The sequence below is a fragment of the Mustelus asterias genome, chromosome 3, assembly GCF_964213995.1.
Source record: "Mustelus asterias chromosome 3, sMusAst1.hap1.1, whole genome shotgun sequence".
Lineage (NCBI taxonomy): Eukaryota > Metazoa > Chordata > Chondrichthyes > Carcharhiniformes > Triakidae > Mustelus > Mustelus asterias.
The window spans coordinates 97,075,043-97,094,140 of NC_135803.1; the positions used below are offsets into that span (position 1 = coordinate 97,075,043).

The window sequence follows — 19,098 nt, forward strand, 5'->3', positions numbered from 1 at the left end:
GACCTCTGCTGTTTGTAATATATATAAATGATTTGGAGGAAGATGTAGCTGATGTGATCAGTAAGTTTGCGGACAACACAAAGATTGCTGGAGTTGCGGATAGTGATGAACATTGTCAGAGAATACAGCAGGATATAGATAGGCTGGAACATTGGGCGGAGAAATGGCAGATGGAATTTAATCCAGTTAAATGCAAAGTGATGCATTTCGGTAGATCTAATGTAAGGGGGAGCTATACAATAAATGGCAGAACCATCAGGAGTATAGACACACAGAGGGACCTGGGTGTACAAGTCCACAGATCCTTAAAGGTGGCAGCACAGGTGGAGAGGGTGGTCAAGAAGGCATATGGCATGCTTGCCTTTATTGGACGGGGCATAGAATATAAAAATTGGCATATGATGTTGCAGCTGTATAGAACGTTGGTTAGGCCACATTTGGAATACTGCATCCAGTTCTGGTCACCACACTACCAGAAGGACGTGGAGGCTTCTTTGGAGAGAGTACAGAAAAGGTTTACCAGGATGTTGCCTGGTTTGGAGGGTCTTGGCTATGGGGAGAGATTGGGTAAACTGGGGTTGTTCTCCCTGGAAAGACAGAGGATGAGGGGCGACCTAATAGAGGTGTATAAAATTATGAAAGGCATAGATAGGGTGAACAGTGGGAAGCTTTTTCCCAGGTCGGGGGTGATGAACACAAGGGGTCACGGGTTCAAGGTGAGGGGGGCAAGGTTCAACACAGATGTCAGGGGGACGTATTTTACACAGAGGGTGGTGGGGGCCTGGAATGCACTACCAAGCAAGGTGATTGAGGCAGACACGCTGGGATCATTTAAGACTTATCTAGATAGCCACATGCACAGACTGGGAATAGAGGGATACAAACGAATGGTCTAGTTGGGCACATGAGCGGCGCAGGCTTGGAGGGCCGAAGGGCCTGTTCCTGTGCTGTATTGTTCTTTGTTCTTGATTTTGATTAATTGGGCCAGTGGGTTGATGAATGGCAGATGGAGTTTAATTTAGATAAATGCGAGGTGATGCATTTTGGTAGATTGAACCAGGACAGGACTTACTCAGTTAATGGTAGGGCGTTGGGGAGAGTTACAGAACAAAGAGATCTAGGAATACATGTTCATAACTCCTTGAAAGTGGAGTCATAGGTGGACAGAGTGGTGAAGAAGGCATTCGGCATGCTTGGTTTCATTGGTCAGAACACTGGATACAGGAGTTGGGACATCTTGTTGAAGTTGTACAAGACATTGGTACGGCCACACTTGGAATACTGTGTACAGTTCTGGTCACCCTATTATAGAAAGGATATTATTAAACTAGAAAGGGTATATAAAAAATTTACTAGGATGCTACAGGGACTTGATGGTTTGAGTTATAAGGAGAGGCTGGATAGACTGGGACTTTTTTCTTTGGAGCGTAGAAGGCTGAGGGGTGATCTTATAGAGGTCTATAAAATAATGAGGGGCATAGATCAGCTAGATAGTCAATATCTTTTTCCAAAGGTAGGGGAGTCTAAAACCAGAGGGCATAGGTTTAAGGTGAGAGGAGAGAGATACAAAAGTGTCCAGAGGGGCAATTTTTTCACAGAGGGTGGCGAGTGTCTGGAACAAGCTGCCAGAGGTAGTAGTAGAGGCAGGTACAATTTTGTCTTTTGAAAAGCATTTAGACAGTTACATGGGTAAGATGGGTATAGAGGGATATGGGCCAAATGCGGGCAATTAGGACTAGTTTAGCGGTTTAAAGAAAAAGGGTGGCATGGACAAGTTGGGCCGAAGGGCCTGTTTCTATGCTGTAAACCTCTATGACTCTATGTTCACATATGGACATATGGTGACTATTATTTAGTAAGTTCATTTAGCAGCTTCATCCAGCTCTCATCTGCTTCCTTTCTTGTGCCAGGGTTGAATAGCACAGGATGTCTTCCACCCAGGAGTGCCACATTCATTCTTACTGTGTAGTTGCCTAGATAATGAGTGTTGGTTGGCTGTTTAACTCAGCGGACATCAGAGCAAAGCCCTAAACTGTTCACAGCCAACGTGGCAGAATGTTACAGGGTAGTCAGTTGGAGTGAGAATCCTGACTGCGGTCCTGACCTTTAGGCACCAAAGACAACTGCATCTCTGTGCAGATTAGGGATGAAACCTGCAAACGTTAAGGTGCCAGACCCACACTAGTCAATAGTGTATCTACTGAACTTTCAGAGATCCTTTGACACAGCTTTGGCTTAACACCTACATGGCCATATACTCATACAGCCCTTGGTTCCTTGTTGGTGTAGCTACAATCTAACCATGTTATTGTACATGTTGTATGCAAGTGTAATATGACAAGTTATTTGCTGCATTGCCTCAATGTCATACAAAATGTATTTCCTTTTCATTCTTTTTTTTGCAGGTATAAAAAGAAGAGCCATTTGTTACAGGAGCAACGGTGCAGCGAGCAGCTCTCCCTTCTGCAGCCCAACACTATCAATGTGCTGACTGAGAAGTTAAAGGAATCCCAGAAGGACTTGTCGATTCCTCTTTCCATAAAAACCATTGGCGGCGGCATTCCCGCCCATCCCCAGTCTTCCCCAACCCCCAGCAACGAGAGTACAGACACCGCCTCAGAGATTGGAAGCGCTTTCAACTCTCCGCTCCGTTCTCCTATCCGTTCAGCCAACCCCACCCGTCCTTCGAGCCCAGTCACTTCCCAAATCTCCAAAGTGCTGTTTGGGGAAGAGGAAAGTCTGTCCCGAGTGGACTGTATGCGTTACAACCGAGCTGTACGTGATCTTGGGCCAGTTGTTAGCACAAACCTGTTGCACCTAGGAGATGAAGGAATGCTGCAGACCCTCGGAATCACAGGTAGGAGCTAGGTGATAAGACGTTGAGGGGATGTAGTGAAGTCTTGCAATGAGAAAGATAAGAGCAGGAGTTGGCCATTAATCCCTTAAACCTGTTCCGCTAATAAGTGAGATCGTGGCTGATCTGTGACGTGACTCCCTAACCTCAACTTTTCCCATATCCCTTAATATCTTTGGTTAACAAAAAAAAAATCAATCTTAGTTTTAAAATTAACAATTGATCTAGCATCAATTGCCAGTGGTAGAAGAGAGTTCACACTTCTCCTGCCCTTTGTGTCTAGAAGTGTTTCCAAATTTCACTTCTGCAGGACTGGTTCAAATATTTAGACAATGCCCTCTAGTCCTAGAAACTATTTCCACTGGTTGTAGTGTCTATCTATCTTGGTGCAGTGATTAGTTTTCCCACATAGACCAAGAAACTCCCAGCCTCTGGTTTCTACCGAATTAGCTGAGCGCAGAAGGGGCAGTAATTGAGCCGGTATAATTACCCTCAGTGCCCCCGGTCTTGAAGAAATAAAGCAATGATCCCACTCATTTTACAAAGCACCTCTTTGGTTTCATATTTCATTGTCATTTTGCACACGTGTGTAAGGACAGATTCTATTCTAAGTATAAGAACAAAGAAGTTTGCGCTTGTATAGCACCCTGTCACATTCTCATGGTGGGTGGGATTTTATGGCCTTGCTTGAGTGACACCAGAAAATCCCACTCAAGGTCAACGGACTTTTCCTTTGTCTGTCCCTTGTCTGCTCCGATTCTGTGGCGGGCGAGGTGGTAGAATTCCGGCGGGTGTCTGAAAATGCTTTGCATTCAATGAGTTGCTTTTAAAAGTGTACTCACTATTGTTATGTAAACAAAATGACAGCCATGATCCCAGAAGTAGCAAATATGTCAAATGACCAATTTTAGTTGTTTTAATGCAAGGATATTCCTTGCTCCTCCTTGAAGTGTTTCCTAATTCTTTACATCTTGAAATCAATGGCTTATAAAAATTGAAACTTCCATAGTGAAGTTCCAGCCTGAGTGTTTGCTCCAATCCTGGAGTGAGGCTTGAACCCACAACCTCAGACTAAGAGGCAAACATGCTATCAACTAAGCCTTGAGCCAAGCATGGGGATATGGTGATATTTGGTAAAATGGCCGCTGTATTGAGGTACTAGATGACTGGTGGCACGACTGGAGCCATGAACCGCAGCAAGAGTCAGCGCCTTCAAGAGAGATAGGGAAATAAATGGGATTAACATCTTCAGGAGATGTTGGAAAAAGAAACTGGAGTCCGAACCCAGGAGAGGTGAAGAGAAAGAAGTTGGGGGAGAACTTTAAATAATCATATTTATGTACATCCAATTAGAGTGTGACATGTTAGTAGCTCAACAGCACTGTAGTTTTAATTGTTTTACCATTTGTACCCATTTTCACTGAAGCCAATACTCCCTGGTTTCCCTAAGATAGGTTAAAAGATCTACTGAAACACAGCTGTTACAGACTGTTGATGACATAGCTTAACGTCTGGAATGAGATGAAACTATTGACATGGCAATACTGGATTTTGCAAATGCCTTTAACAAAGTTCTTGTTCAAACTTCGTTATTGTGGAATCAGGGGAGCACTATTAAAGTGGATCCAGTACCTCTTTAGCTAAGGAAGACAAAGAGTGTGATGGAGAATCATTTCTGCTAGAGATGTCCCCTCCAGATTTCCGCAAGGAACTGTTGGGACCCCTGCTGTTCTTGACGTACATAAATGACCTTCCCAACATGTGAAAAAACAGGGTGCGACTATTTGCAGATGACTGCATGGTTTGCATAACAGGGAAAACTCAAGATCATATCAGTTCATTGCAGGATCAGTGGGAGGATGGCATTCAATGCCAAAAATGCTATGTCGTGTACATCACCAGCAAAAAGGATCCACCAACAAATATTCTGCAACAGGTAGATATACAATCATACCTGGAACTTCACCTTAAAACCAATCTTCAATGGTAATTCCACATTCAGTAGATAGCATCTAAAGCAAACAAGCTTCTTGGATTTCCGAAGAGAAATCTTTGGTATTGCAACAAAAGTTTTGGAGTTATAGCTTACCAAGTATTTGTTCGCCCAATCCTGGAATGTGCAAGTTTATTTATTAGTGTCACAAATAGGCTTACATTAAAACTGCAATGAAGTTACTGTGAAAATCCCCTAGTTGCCACATTCTGATGCACTAAGGGAGAATTTAGCATGGCCAGCATGCCTTTCAGACTATAGGGGGAAACCGGAGCACCCGGAAGAAACCCATGCAGACATGGGAAGAACATGCAGATTCCGCACAGACAGTGACCCAAGCCAGGAATCGAAACCAGGTTGCTGGCGCTGTGAAGCAGCAGTGCTAACACTGTGCCACCGTTTCTTGCTGAAGTGATCCAAAGACTGAAGCATGTTTCTGCATGAATCAGTATGGGAAATACACCAGAGTCACAAGCTTGATCAAAGATTTGGAAAGGGAATCACTTCAGCAAAGGGAGGAAAATAGACCGACCTTGTACTATAAAATATGGAATGGGCTGGTGGGTATTGACAGAAACAAGTACCTGATGCCCCCCAGCAATGACAAAACATGAGGTAGCCATCCACATAAACTACAAAAACCATTTGTTTCCAAGGCAGTGCATTAACAATCTTTCTTCCCAGGGACAATCCCACAATGGAACAAGCTGACAAAGGAAACAGCCCCATCACTCAAAATCTTCCAATGCTCATTTTATATTTTTTTCCATTTATAAGTTTTTCATTATGACTACCATATCAGCAAGTCGTGTCTGGTTCAGCTGGCGCTAACCACATAAATATTGGCGAAATACATAACCAAAGCAGAAGCATATAGATGCTAACCGACCAAGGAATTTGTTAGTCTTCAGTTGCTTTTTTAAGTCCCTCCTCCACACTGATCTCAAATCTTCCATGATGATCATCGTACCACAACAGGTAGCAAAAATATAAACAGCTTACTGATAGACTGCCAAATGAAAATGGGTAAGCTATGAAAGGCACAAGTATCTAGTTCCTGTCCCAGGAGGTTTTCTTTTTCGACTTCTGGATTATGCTATTGTATGATTACACACCGTACAGTGTCACCACACTTTTGAACTTAAGATCCAGGGACTACTGGTCGGAGTGACCAGCAGTGCTGAACCCATTAGAATATCTGAAGCCAAATTTCTAACATAGAATCCTACAGCGCAGAAGAGGCTCTTCGGCCCATCGCGTCCACACCAACACTTTAGAAACACTTGAACTCCTACCTAATCCCATCTGCCAGCATTTGGCCCATAGCTCTGAATGTTATGTGCCAAGTGCTCATCCAGATATATTTTAAAGGATGTGAGGCAACCCGCTTTGACCACCCTCCCAGGCAGCGCATTCCAGACCGTTACCACCCTCTGGGTAAAAAAGTTCTTCCTCACATCCCCCCTAAACCCCCTGCCTCTCACCTTGAACCTATATCCCCTCATGACTGACCCTTCAACTAAGGGGAGTGGCTGCTCCTTATCCACTCTGCCGTGTCTCTCTCAATCTTGTACACCTCGATCAGGTCGCCCCATAATTTGTGGTTGATCTTCCTTGATGTTCAATATCAAATGTTTAGGAAAAGGTTTGTTAACTGCTACTCGAACATAATTTTTTTAAACCTCTTTGATTGTAGACCAGCAGAAAACAGACTCCATTAAAAGCTCACCATTGCCTCACAGTGCGGACAAGCCTACAGAAGTCAAAATGGAGGATGGAAAAGACTCCCCAGGGTCCTGTGACAGGAAGGAGAAATTTCTAGGAAGCAATGAGCAAAATATTGCAGAAAAGTATTCCCCCAAGGTGAGTGACTGACAATCATTGCAATAAATGGAAGGATTCAGATGGATAGGAAAGTGAATGCACTGTCCAGTGAGGTTCTGAGGCACATGACAAAGAATGTCCCAGATTTCACCATCAGTCTATATAGAATTAGGTTCAGAGGCAGTGCACTACAGATACTCTACAGTTAACCTCACTGTCCAGGTTAAATAAAGTTAACCAGGATTCCTGCACCTAATGCTATCTGTATTTCTTGCCGGATAGTGGATATTGGCTAAGAGCAACAGGCCGAGGTAACGGAAGATTGCTGGCAACTATGAACTATATCCCATCAACTTCAAGAGGGAAGAAAGCAGGGGAAAAACTAGTAAAATGCCACAGATAGTGCTGGTGCAGATGTCATTCTTTTTTTTATTTGGGATGGCAAGAGCCCTGTGTTGCTGTATTAATTTTTTAGTTACTGCAATAATTTTATTGATCTTATTGCTGTTGTCTCCTGCAGGCACAGTTCTAAACAGCTAGGAAAACAGGAAATGAGAGCTCACCTGATTAGCCAGATGTGACTTGCTTAAAGGGACAATAACCCAAAACAGAAAATGCTGGAAAAACTCAGCAGGTCTGGCAGCATCTATGGAGAGAGAAGAAAGTTAATGTTTTGAGACCGTATGACTCTTCTTCAGCTCTCTACACAGATGCTGTCAGACCTGCTGAGTTTTTCCAGAATTTTTGTTTTTTAGTTTAGATTTCCAGCATCTGTGGTATTTTGCTTTTATTATATGAATCCAAATTAATTTGCAATGAGCACGGACGGTGTTTTATATTTGTACATAGAGAGTGAAGGAGACAATGAATGAGTAAACAGGATCACAATTACTCTTGGGAGCTGAGAAAAGACACATTTAATGAAAAACAAAAGATCCAGCAATTTTATTTCTAATTTTTACCCTTTTCCTCTTAGCAGCAGGTGAGAGACCAAAATGGTGTCGTGGTTATTATTAGATAACTCTGTTCTTTCTAGAAAAATCGTCCCCTTCCTGTCTATAAGTTTGTGTTTTTTCAGGAGCTGCTGGCCTTATTGAAGTGTGTGGAGGCCGAGATCTCTAACTGTGAGGTATGCCTCAAAGAGGAGGTGGAAAAACGCAAAAAATACAAGGTAAATAGAAATTATATCTGATCTCTCTCTCTCCCCTCAGTTCCACTGAGTAAATACACTGCTTCAAACCAACCAATTTAACCCATCAGTCATTTAATGTCAAACTCGCATGTTCTTCAATGATCAATAAGAAAGGTGTCTCTGATATAGCTCGAGTCACTGGGGAGGTCATTTGATTTTGGCAGTAATGTAAAATGGCTGATAGCAAATAGGTCACCCATTTTGGACCCTGCCCAAAATTGTTTTCAGTTAGTCTGTTGGAAAGAAAACTGGGCAGGGGCGGCCAGTTTTATCATCCTTGACTTCATGTGAGGATAAAAACTGAAGAAAGAATGGAAAGGTGGATGATCTTTGAAGTGTTGAGTCTGCAATTAAAGCTGCCCTGAGCTGTACTGCCAGCCATTAGTAGGATGTTGCTGGACGTCTATGTGTTAAATTGTCACCCATTTATCTGTTTTACAAACCTTTTCTCAGTGACGTTTTTGCATTACTTTTGAGCAGATTGACGATCAGCGAAGAACCCACAATTACGATGAGTTTATTTGTACATTCATCTCTATGCTGTCTCAAGAAGGTAAGGGACAGTTTGTCACTGAGGCCATTTGAGTTCCTTTTCAATTGGGAAGAGCATTACTACAGGTTCTAGCCTGACCTGCCTGTTTTTGTATAAAAGCATGTGGTAATGTTGCAGTCTTGACACCTTTGCATCCTTGAAGATAGCACTTCATGGGACTGTTTTTCTTTTGAAGTTCACTAATGCATTGAGTCATCTTTCTGCTTTTGATAGAGTGAAACCACATTGTGCAACTGTTACTTGCTCCCTTCCTCAACCCAGCCCCATACTCAGTAGGAACTATTAGCAATAGCAGCAAGCATTGACTGCGATGTTTAATTGCATTATGGTAGCAAGGGATATGGTAGTATAGCCTTCTACCCTGGACTCAAGACCAGTACAGATACCATGGAAATTCCCTTCACAGCTGCCCTTTGCTAGCTGCCATGGAATTGGGCTTGGGCCCTCATTTTGGAACAATCGGACTTGTTTGGGAGTTTGAAAAATGATTTAGAGGGTGTTGTTTGGCCAGCCGATGCTGAGTAAATGAAACTTTGCATGCAACCTGAGAATATTGATTCTAGAAATTAGAATGTGTTTCAGTCCTCCAGTGCTAAAATCCCCTGCCTTAATGAGCACCGAATTTACAGGAAACCCTAAGAGCAGTCTTAATTTTGTCAATCTCTAGCTATGAATATTGTTGGAAATAAGATATTGGAATTAGGAAACCTGTAGATAAGTCCATAAAGTCAGTGAAAGTCACTCTGATAGTCTGCAGGTAATGCCGTGTTAGCAGCCAAGCTTATATGGATAGTGTATATAAAAATGAGAGCTAATTCTTGGAATGGAATCCTTCTCATGCTCCCTATCCCTTCCAGGCTGAACGTTTTTCATGTAGTCTGATGTCGATATTGTTCATAATTAGGTGGATTGTGCTTTGCATAGACTGAGTGATACTTAATGTGGGGAAAGCCATGCTGCTAGCCCATAGAAACATATTTCTGAATGTGAAATGGAAAGGTTACTTAGTCAAAGTCACTGTTGCTGAAAGTGAATTCCAATCTAACTGACTAACAGATCGCTGAGTTATTGATCGCTGCTCTCTAATTCTCCCTATAGGAATGCTGGCCAGCCTTGTGGAGCAGAACATCTCTGTGCGGAGGAGACAGGGCGTAAGCATTGGGCGCCTGCACAAACAGCGCAAACCAGACCGGCGGAAACGTTCCCGGCCGTACAAAGCTAAGCGGCAGTGACGCTCGCGACGCCACGAATGCCCAGGCACCTCGCCTTCAGCATCGGATCCATCCCTGCAAGACTGACGAGCAGCTCTTGTTACTGAGGCGTGCTGGATTCAGCTAGTAGAGCTGTGCGTTCCCATTACAGTCGATATTTGACTGGAATGCAAGACAATTACACTAACTTTGGATCTGGTTTGAAAAATTAAACCATCAACAGTCCAGCAAAACTTACAAGGGATCAGTCAATAGTGGAGCCAGTGAAATGAAGCAACTGCCTTCTAATAATGGACCAATCATAGACAGAATCCAATTGCTCTTTGCAGCACCGTTCAATGCTTGCAAGCAGGACAGTACCAATTACGTGGGAATTACAACCTTGTTCTGGTCCTCCACCCTGTATACACTGTCTGAATTTGCTCCATATATTCTTTTCTCCGCCCTGCACCATCCAAATTCAAGCTTTCTTCTATTCCCTGTCGTCTTTGGAAGTGCATTTATATTGGGGATTGGTTAAAAGGACAACAGTCCACTAACTGACTGAGTACCTGAAAGAACTAGGGTGCTTGACTTGCGCTAAACAAATGTGAGAATAAACAAAAGACTGTGGAATCAAGCCCTATTTATTCAGAGGGTATCAGTTCCAATTTTGAATAAAATGCCGGTTCAAATTAAAGAGCACTTTTTAAAAAATTGGGTGTAGTCAGTGGTCAATTGAAATAGATCGTGATTAAAAGTAGATGATTGCTGTGGTTAAAATGAAAAGGTAATTTGGTGTTGCTTTGATGTGTGGCTCAGCCTGGATTCAATGGCACAGTCATTACTGTTAACTGGAAACTAGATTACATGTGGCATTACTCAGTGTTTGCACTGGTTCTGTTGCAGTACAAACCTGACTGCAGTCTCTCTCTGGCTGTAATACAGCAAAATTACCCAGCAATATATCATATGACTGACATGATAAAACTATTATCCTTCTTATGATACTGAAAATCTGGGCCTCACAGGTTTAATAGCTGTAATACTAGTCACTAGCATGTAAGATGCAAATAACCTTATTCCCTACCCAAAACCAGTTCTTCCTAGTTACTTACATTTTGAAATATATATTTTACTCTACTTCCCACAATGGATTTGAACTATCTCGTTAGGATGTGTGTACTTTACTTTGAACAATCATTCACCATGGTCCTGGTGTGGACAACGGACTAACTCCAGATCCAATATCTAAGGTCAGTGTAATTTACACGGTGCCTTCAGATTCTGACACAAATATCAAGTCCCCTCAACAATACTAACATTCAGTCTAAAGAATTCAGTCAGCTCAGAAGTTTATTGTAAATCTCAGTTGGGGCGATGTGGAGGGATAGTTCCTGGAGAATGGTTGTAAGTGAGTTAGAACTTACAGGTCAGAACTGGGTTCACTTTAGCTTTTGATGTATGTATTGATGATTTATACTTGGGCATTGGAGGCACAGTGGCAAAAATCTGCTTACAAATGGAAGCAGGGAGGTTGGCAAACAGTAAGGAGAATTGGGAAAGGTCCCAGGCAGAATAAACAGACAGGTGCAATTTAATGTGGAGAAGCATTTTGGGAGAAAATCCATGGAATGGTGATATGGATTCAATGGAGAGATAGTGAATAACGTGGATAACAGAGATAGCTAAGGATAAAAGTGTGTAATTTCCTGGAGGTGTGAGTGTCTGTAGATAAAACCAGAAAAAAGACCAATAGCACCTTGGGTTTTATGAGGAGGGACTTACAGTACAAGAATACAAAGTGATGATTAATTTTACAGAACATTGATTGGGCCACAGTTAGGCTACTGCGCACAAGTTTGACCACTTTACATCGACATGGGCAGATGGGGTATAATGTGGGTAAATGTGGATTTGTTCATTTTGGCAGAAAGAATCGAAAAGTAGTACAGTATTTAAAGGGAGCAAGTTTGCAGAACTCAGTGGTACAAAGGATCTGGTGTCCTGGTACATGCATCACGTAAAGTTAGTATGCAGGTACAGCAAGTGATTAGGAAGGCAAAAGGAATGGAATATAAAAGTAGGAAGGTTTTAATACAGCTGTTACAGGGTCTTTGTGAGACCACATCTGGAATACTATGTGCTGTTTTGGTCTCCTTATTTAAAGAAAATATATAATTACTTTGGAAGCAGTTCAGAGAAGGTTCTCTGGATTCATTCCTGGGGTGAAGCAACTGCCTTCTAATAATGGACCAATCATAGACAGAATCCAATTGCTCTTCGCAGCACCGTTCAAGGCAGAATTAGATGGATTTTTTGACAAAGGAGTTGAGGGTAATGAAGGGTAGACAGGAAAGTGTACCTGACACCACAGCCAGATCAGTCATGATCTTATTGAATGGCGGAACAGGCCCGAAGGGCCAAATACTCCTGCTCCTATATTAACGTCATAAAGACTACATTACAGATCCAAATCAACTTGAGAGTGGTTGCACAGTGTCCGTAAGCAGAGTTTAAAAGTTGGGAATTTGTTGAATTCTTGGGTGAGTAGATCTCCCAAACTGAAATTTGAATTTAACTTGGAATTTTAACAACTATACCAGAAACTGTCTCTAAGTGGGAGTGAACTGTCAATCAATCATTAAGCAATTGGCTGAATAAGATTTAATTACTGAGCCGGAAGCTGGATCAGTATTTGTAACTGAGGTGTGGCTCGAGCATCTGATGAACAGAGTGGTCGTAAACTGTGTGTAACAGTTAGGAATTTGGCGAGAATGGGAATTGGATGCAGAGAGGGAAACGGATCCTGCTTTTTTTCCCCCAATATTTGACGTGGTTCGTGTAAGCTTGAAACAATAAGTATTTAAAATTTGGTCCAATATTTTAATGTTTGTGGCAGGTTAATGTGTCAAAAAAGAAAAACTTGCAATAAACTAAAATGTAGTGAAAATAATATAAATAATCTAAATAAAATATATGGCAGAGTCGGCTGTGTCTCTGCACTGCAGGATTTGGGGGTTTGTGGACAGACAAACTGGATGTTTCTATCTTAAATTTCTCTGATAAAGAGTCATTGAGCTGAATTTGGAGTTAATCTGAGACACGAGAGGCAGGGAAAGATTTGGAAAGTTTGCTCCAGGACTACAGGGGCAGGTTCAAAATGGAGTTGGTAAGGTTGGTATTATAAGGAGAACCAGGTGAGACAGAAAAAATCCCCAGGAATATCTCAAACAGGTATGATGTACTTGCTACCTGTCCTGTGTGGATGAGGATAAGGACTATTCAAGGACAGCCATAAAATGAACCATCACACTTTGGAGGAGAAGCCTTCAGGAGGAGAGCAATCAATAATGAGGGGGACAGATTGCATCCTTTTGTAAACTGGATTGAGCCCTATGTGTGACGGTGCCTAACTGGTGCCGGAGCGAATGACATCTCAAACAGGCTTGAAAAATATTGGAGTGGGAGGATCCACTTAGTGTGATCCATATTGCGGCTAACAATATAGAATGGGCAAGTGGTCCTGTTTGGAAAGTACCAGAAACTAGATTGGCATAGGGATATGGAGATTAGGGAGATGAACACAATGGCTGAAGGAGTGGTGTGGGGAAAAATAGTTCCATTTCATGGGATACTGGGACAAGAAAAAATTACCATTAGGATTGGCTCCACCTGAACTGGGCTGGGACCAGGGGCTTAGCAGAAATGGAGACTTTAAAGTGAGATGTGGAGGGCTTGGGTAGAAAAGGCAGTATAAATAATAGTTCAAAAACACAGAGTGATGAATCTTTGGAATTCTCTACCCCAGAGGGCTGTGGAGGCTCAGTCATTGAGTATGTTCAACATAGAAATTGGTGACTTTTATAGATATTAAAGATATCAAGGAATAATACAGGAACATGGTCTTGTGGTAGATGGTCAGCTGTGATCCATCTGAGTAGTGAAGGAGGCTCGAGGGGCCAAATGGCCTAATCGTGCTCCTGTTTCCTATGAAAGGGATGGGAGTAGGTCAAAAATTAGGGACTTGTGGTAAAGAGAAAACTTAGAGGTAAAATAATTAAACCTGGAGGAAAATTATAAATGCAGGAGTAAAACTGAGCTGAGGCCTAGTAAATGAGTGTGTCCCAAATAAGCATTCCTTGTACAAGTGCACAGGGCATAAGAAACAAATTGAATTTCAGGCCAAATTTAATTTGAAGGGTATAACATGCTAGCCATTTCTGAGACATGGCAGCGAGACAGAACGGGGAACTAAGATCTATAGGAGAGATTAGGAAAATGGTAGAGCAGGAGGAGTAACCTTAATGATTAAGGAAGGAATTATTTCAATGGTAAGAGAGGATATAATGAAAGCAGTGTAAATTTTCTTGGCACAGTGGTTAGCACTGCTATCTCACAGCGCCAGGGACCCAGGTTCGATTCTGGCCTCAGGTCACTATCGGTGTAGAGTTTGCATGTTCTCCTCATATCTGCATGGGCTTCCTCTGGGTGCTCTGGTTTCCTCCCACACACCAAAGATGTGTGGGTTAGGTTGATTGGCCATGATAAATTGCCCCTTAGTGTCAGGGGGATAGGGGTTACAGGGTTAGGACCTGGGTGGGATTGTTGTCAGTGCAGGCTCGATGGGCCAAATAACAACCTCCTGCCCTGCAGATTGCATGATTCTATGAAAATGATTGAGGACTAATAGGAATTGTGTATAGGCCTCCTGGTGGTAATTGTGAAGTGGTAGATCTGGCATGGATAGAGGATTGGCTGACTGGCAGAAGGTAGAGATTGAGGATAAATGGGTCTTTTTCAGAATGGCAGCTGGTGACTAGTGGTGTGCCTCAGGGGTCGGTGTGGGACCACAACTTTTCACAATATAGGTTAACGATTTGGAAGAAGGAACTGAAGCCACTGTTGCTAAGTTTGCAGATGATACAAAAATATGTAGTGGGACAGGTAGTATTGAGGAAGCGGGTGGGCTGCAGAAGGACTTGGACAGGTTAGGAGATTGGGCAAAGAAGTGGCAGATGGAATACAATGTGGAAAAGTGTGAGGTTATGCACTTAGGAAGGAGGAAGGGAGGCATAGACTGTTTTCTAAATGGGGAAACACTTGGGAAACCAGAAACACAAAGGGACTTGGGCGTCCTTGTTCAAGATTCACTTAAGGATAACATGCAGGTTCAGTCGGCAGTTAGGAAGGTAAATGCAAAGTTAGCATTCAAGTCGAGAGGGCTAGACCACAAGAGTAGGAATTCTGAAGCTGTATAAGGCTCCGGTCAGACCCCATTTGGAGTATTGTGAGCAATTTTGGGCCCTGTATCTAAGGAAGGATGTGCTGGCCTTGGAAAGGGTCCACAGGAGGTTCACAAGAATGATCCCTGGAATGAAGAGCTTGTCATATGAGGAAGGTTGCGGACTCTGGGTCTGTACTCGTTGGAGTTTAGAAGGATGAGGGGGAATCTTATTGAAACTTACAAGATGCTGCGAGGCCTGGATAGAGTGGATGTGGAGCGGATGTTTCCACTAGTAGGAAAAACTAGAACCAGAGGGCACAACCTCAGGCTAAAGGGAAGTTCCTTTAAAACAGAGATGAGGAGGAATTTCTTCAGCCAGAGAGTAGTGAATCTGTGGAACTCTTTGCCGTAGAAGGCAGTGTGGAGGCTAGGTCATTGAGTGTCTTTAAAACAGAGATAGATAGGTTCTTGATTAATAAGGCGATCGGGGTTATGGGGAAAAGGCAGAAGAATGGGGATGAGAAAAGTATCAGCCATGATTGAATGGTGGAGCAGACTCGATGGGCTGAATGACCTAATTCTGCTCCTATGTCTTATGGTCTTATTAATACAGGGATTAGACAGACAAAAATCAAAAGCAGAATGTTTTAATTGAAGATTTAAATGTTTATATAATTTGGGATAAGCAGACTAGCATTGTGAAAACTTTGAATTTTTTGTTTAATGATGGTAGTATTCTGCAAAAATCTGTCCTATACCCAACAAGGGGCCATATTAGATTTAACAATGAACCACATTTAGTTAACAGAATGTGAACATTTATTTAATAGCGATCGTAATGTGATTATGTTCAATATACTGTTTGAAAGGAAGAAATATGAAACAGCTATTAAAATTTTCAGCTGTTCAGAGACCCAGCGTGGATTTGTACAGGGTCGGTCATAATGATGAATCTGATTTTGAAGACATGGCTAAAGCAGTGGACAGGGGAATATCTACGGGTGTTATTAGCTTCCAGAAAACATTTGATAAAGACCCTCATTGGTTAAAGTTGAAGCTAACATGATTGAATTATTAAAATTAGCTGAATTGCAGGACAGAGAATAAGGCAGGTTCTCTAATTGGCAAAACATGGCTCCCACAGGATCTTTATATTTTTTCAGATGTGGGCATCGCTAGCAAGGTCAGCATTTGTTGCCCATCCTCAATTACCCACAAAGTGAGTGCCTTGATGGGCTATTTTAGAGAGTAGTTAAGAGACCACCACATTGCTGTGGGCCTGGAGTCACGTGTAGGCCAGACCAGGTAAGGACAGAAGATTTTCTTCCCTAAAGGGCATTAGTGAACTAGATGGGTTTTTACAACAATCGATGATAGTTGCCATGATCACTGTTATGGAGTGGAGCTTCTGTGGTGGGATGCGAATGAACTCAGTTTAGGCCTCTTGATTACTAGTCCAGTGTTGTTATTGCTATGCCACTATCTGTGTTGGGGATGTAACTAGTCACCATATTTATTGACAACTTTGATGTGTTAGAAAGTCGCATATCAAAGTTTACTGATGATGCAAAAATAGGCAGCATTATGGGAGAGTATAAATGGAAACATAATGCAAAGAGTTATTGATAGATTAAGTGAAAGCCAAAATGGTGACAAATGGATTTCAATGCAAGTAAATCAGAGGTCATCCACTTTGGATGCAAAGTTAAAAAATGGTGAAAAACTAGAAACAGTGGTGCTCCAGAAAGATTTGGGGTGCAAGTAGAACTCACATTCCAATGAAATAAAGCCTTAGTTAGACCACAACAGGAACTGTGAACAATTCAGAGTACCACACCTTAGGAAGGATATAATGGTCTTGGAGGGTGAAGTATAGATTTAGCAGGACTGGATTGCAAGGGTTCAACAAGAGAGATCATGCAAACTAGGGTATTTCTCTGGGAAATTATAAAGTGACTGACGTTTTCAGGATATTAAAGACAACAATAGAGTAGATAGAGAGGAGTTCTGCTGGCTGGGGAATCCATAACTAGGGGACATAGTTTTAGAGACAGATGTCTCAGCAGTGAAATTAGGAAATACTTCTTAACACAAAGGATGGTGGAAGTTTGGAACCTCCCTCTGCAAATAGCAAATGCTAACTCAATAATTTTAAATCTGAGATTGACAGATTTAGCACAAAGCATTAGGGAAAATGGGTAAAAGATGTCTTTGCAGAGAAAGCTCATAGACTAGCTATGATACTGATTAGTAGGACAAGCTCAAAGAGTTGAAACAAAAACAGAAAATGCTAGAAAATCTCAGCAGGCCTGACAGCATCTGTGGAGAGAGAATGGAGCCAACGTTTTGAGTCAGGATGACTCTTCATCAGAGCTCCCCCTTCTCTCATTTCCTGGATTGATTGAATTCAGCCTCCATGCTGGTAAGTGTTCCCTACATCAAGGCCATTGTATCAACCTGGACATCTTGCTGCATCCATCAATCTATCAAATACCTAGAAGGAATGTGCTGATGGTCTTCAGGACTCAAATTGAGCTATCCCAATATTTCTGCAGCCCTCATTCCCCACTTCTCTTACCCACATGTCTGTCAAACTCAACACCCACAGGACTTAACCTGTTGAAATCAGTAACTGATCGCTTTCCATCTAAACCTATGTTGTGGCTATCCTTTCAATCTTGTTCTTCTGCAGCTCACACCTCCACATTTCCACTTTCTCCACACAGGGCGGCACGGTAGCACAGTGGTTAGCACTGCTGCTTCACAGCTCCAGGGACCTGGGTTCGATTCCCGGCTTGGGTCACTGCCTGTGTGGAGTTTGCACATTCTCCTCGTGTCTGTGTGAGTTTCCTCCGGGTGCTCCGGTTTCCTCCCACAGTCCAAAGATGTGCAGGTTGGGTTGATTGACCATGCTAAAATTGCCCCTTAGTGTCCTAAGATGTGTAGGTTAGAGGAATTAGCGGGTAAATATGTAGGGATATGGGGGTAGGGCCTGGGTGGGATTGTGGTCGGTGCAGACTCGATGGGCCGAATGGCCTCCTTCTGCACTGTAGGGTTTCTTTCTATGATTTCTATACCCAAAACCCCCACATTCTTGCCACCTTCACATTCCCACCACGCTCACATTCCCACCACCCCCATATTCCCAAAACTTTCACATTCCTAAAATTCCCACATTCCAAAAACATCTTCATTCCCACCACCCCCACATTACAGTGAAAAAAGCACCCTCTCCAATTGTTTATTTCATCGCTTCTGATGCAGCCCAATGTCCGGTTCTTAGCTGGTGAATTCCCTGATCCTAGGATACACCGGGAATTTCCACATTCTAATCCCAGGATACACTGGGAATTCCTGCACTCTGATCCCAGGATACACTGGGAATTCCCACACTCTGATCCCAGGATACTCTGGTGGTGAATTTACATTCCCCCCTATTGCGGATGCCCGTTGGTACGTGAATTGATGTTTCACTGGGTGATAACCTGGCTTATTTGGTCCAACTCTTTCCAGAGGATTGTAAATTCAAGCTCCAGTTTTTAATGTAATTTTCAACAGGGCGGGGTAAGGTGGGGAGTTGCTACAATTGTTGAATGTGCTGACTTTCAAATGAATGATCAAACCAAGGCCCTGCCTGCCAATGTCATTAAAAGATAACAACTGGTCATTCATCTCCCTTACCACCTGTGAGTGAGGCTGTATGCAGATGTCTGCTGGATTTGACTACACCCTAAAAAGAGGGCAACAGAGGCTGCAAAACGAAATCATTGGCATGTCATGAAGCTGAAATGACGTGTTTTATACATACATAAACCAAACATGTGGAGGTTAGGCGGATTGGCTGTGGTAAATGTGTGGGATTATAGGGTTAGGGCGGAGTTGGGGGGGGTGGGAAATGAGCCTGAGTAAGATTTTCTGTTGGAGACTTATTGGGTTGAATGGCCTCCTTCTGCACATTAGGGATTCTATGGGGTTGGTCTTAAACTCTTGCTTTTCTCAGGGTTCTGCTGATCTAGCAGGGAAAGTTGGAGGCTGGAAGATATATTTAAACAATAACATCAGAGAGAGAGAAGCTCAGTAAATACAAGCCTAGCCTGTAACTGTTATCAAATGGCAAGTTCGAATTCTCACTGGTTACATGGTTTATTTAAAATGCCTAAGACTTGATAGAAAAGTTGTGCGAAAATTGAGCAAAGTGTCAAAACCTGTCAGAAATAAATACGCAGAGAGGAGCTCACAGGATCTCAGGTCACAGATTGCTGCAG

The 19,098-nt window shown here is 42.6% G+C and overlaps 1 protein-coding gene across 1 annotated transcript in view; it reads left to right on the forward strand.

Moving 5' to 3' along the window:
• Nucleotides 1-10,317, forward strand: part of bap1 (BRCA1 associated deubiquitinase 1) — a 65,152-nt gene extending 54,835 nt beyond the window's left edge. Inside the window, exons 13-17 of the mRNA XM_078209383.1 lie at nucleotides 2,406-2,857; nucleotides 6,544-6,710; nucleotides 7,750-7,842; nucleotides 8,344-8,416; nucleotides 9,515-10,317. Of these exons, the coding sequence (XP_078065509.1) occupies nucleotides 2,406-2,857; nucleotides 6,544-6,710; nucleotides 7,750-7,842; nucleotides 8,344-8,416; nucleotides 9,515-9,648 (919 nt within the window). The 3' untranslated portion in view covers nucleotides 9,649-10,317. The remainder of the gene's footprint in view (nucleotides 1-2,405; nucleotides 2,858-6,543; nucleotides 6,711-7,749; nucleotides 7,843-8,343; nucleotides 8,417-9,514) is intronic.
• Nucleotides 10,318-19,098: the final 8,781 nt, after the last annotated feature.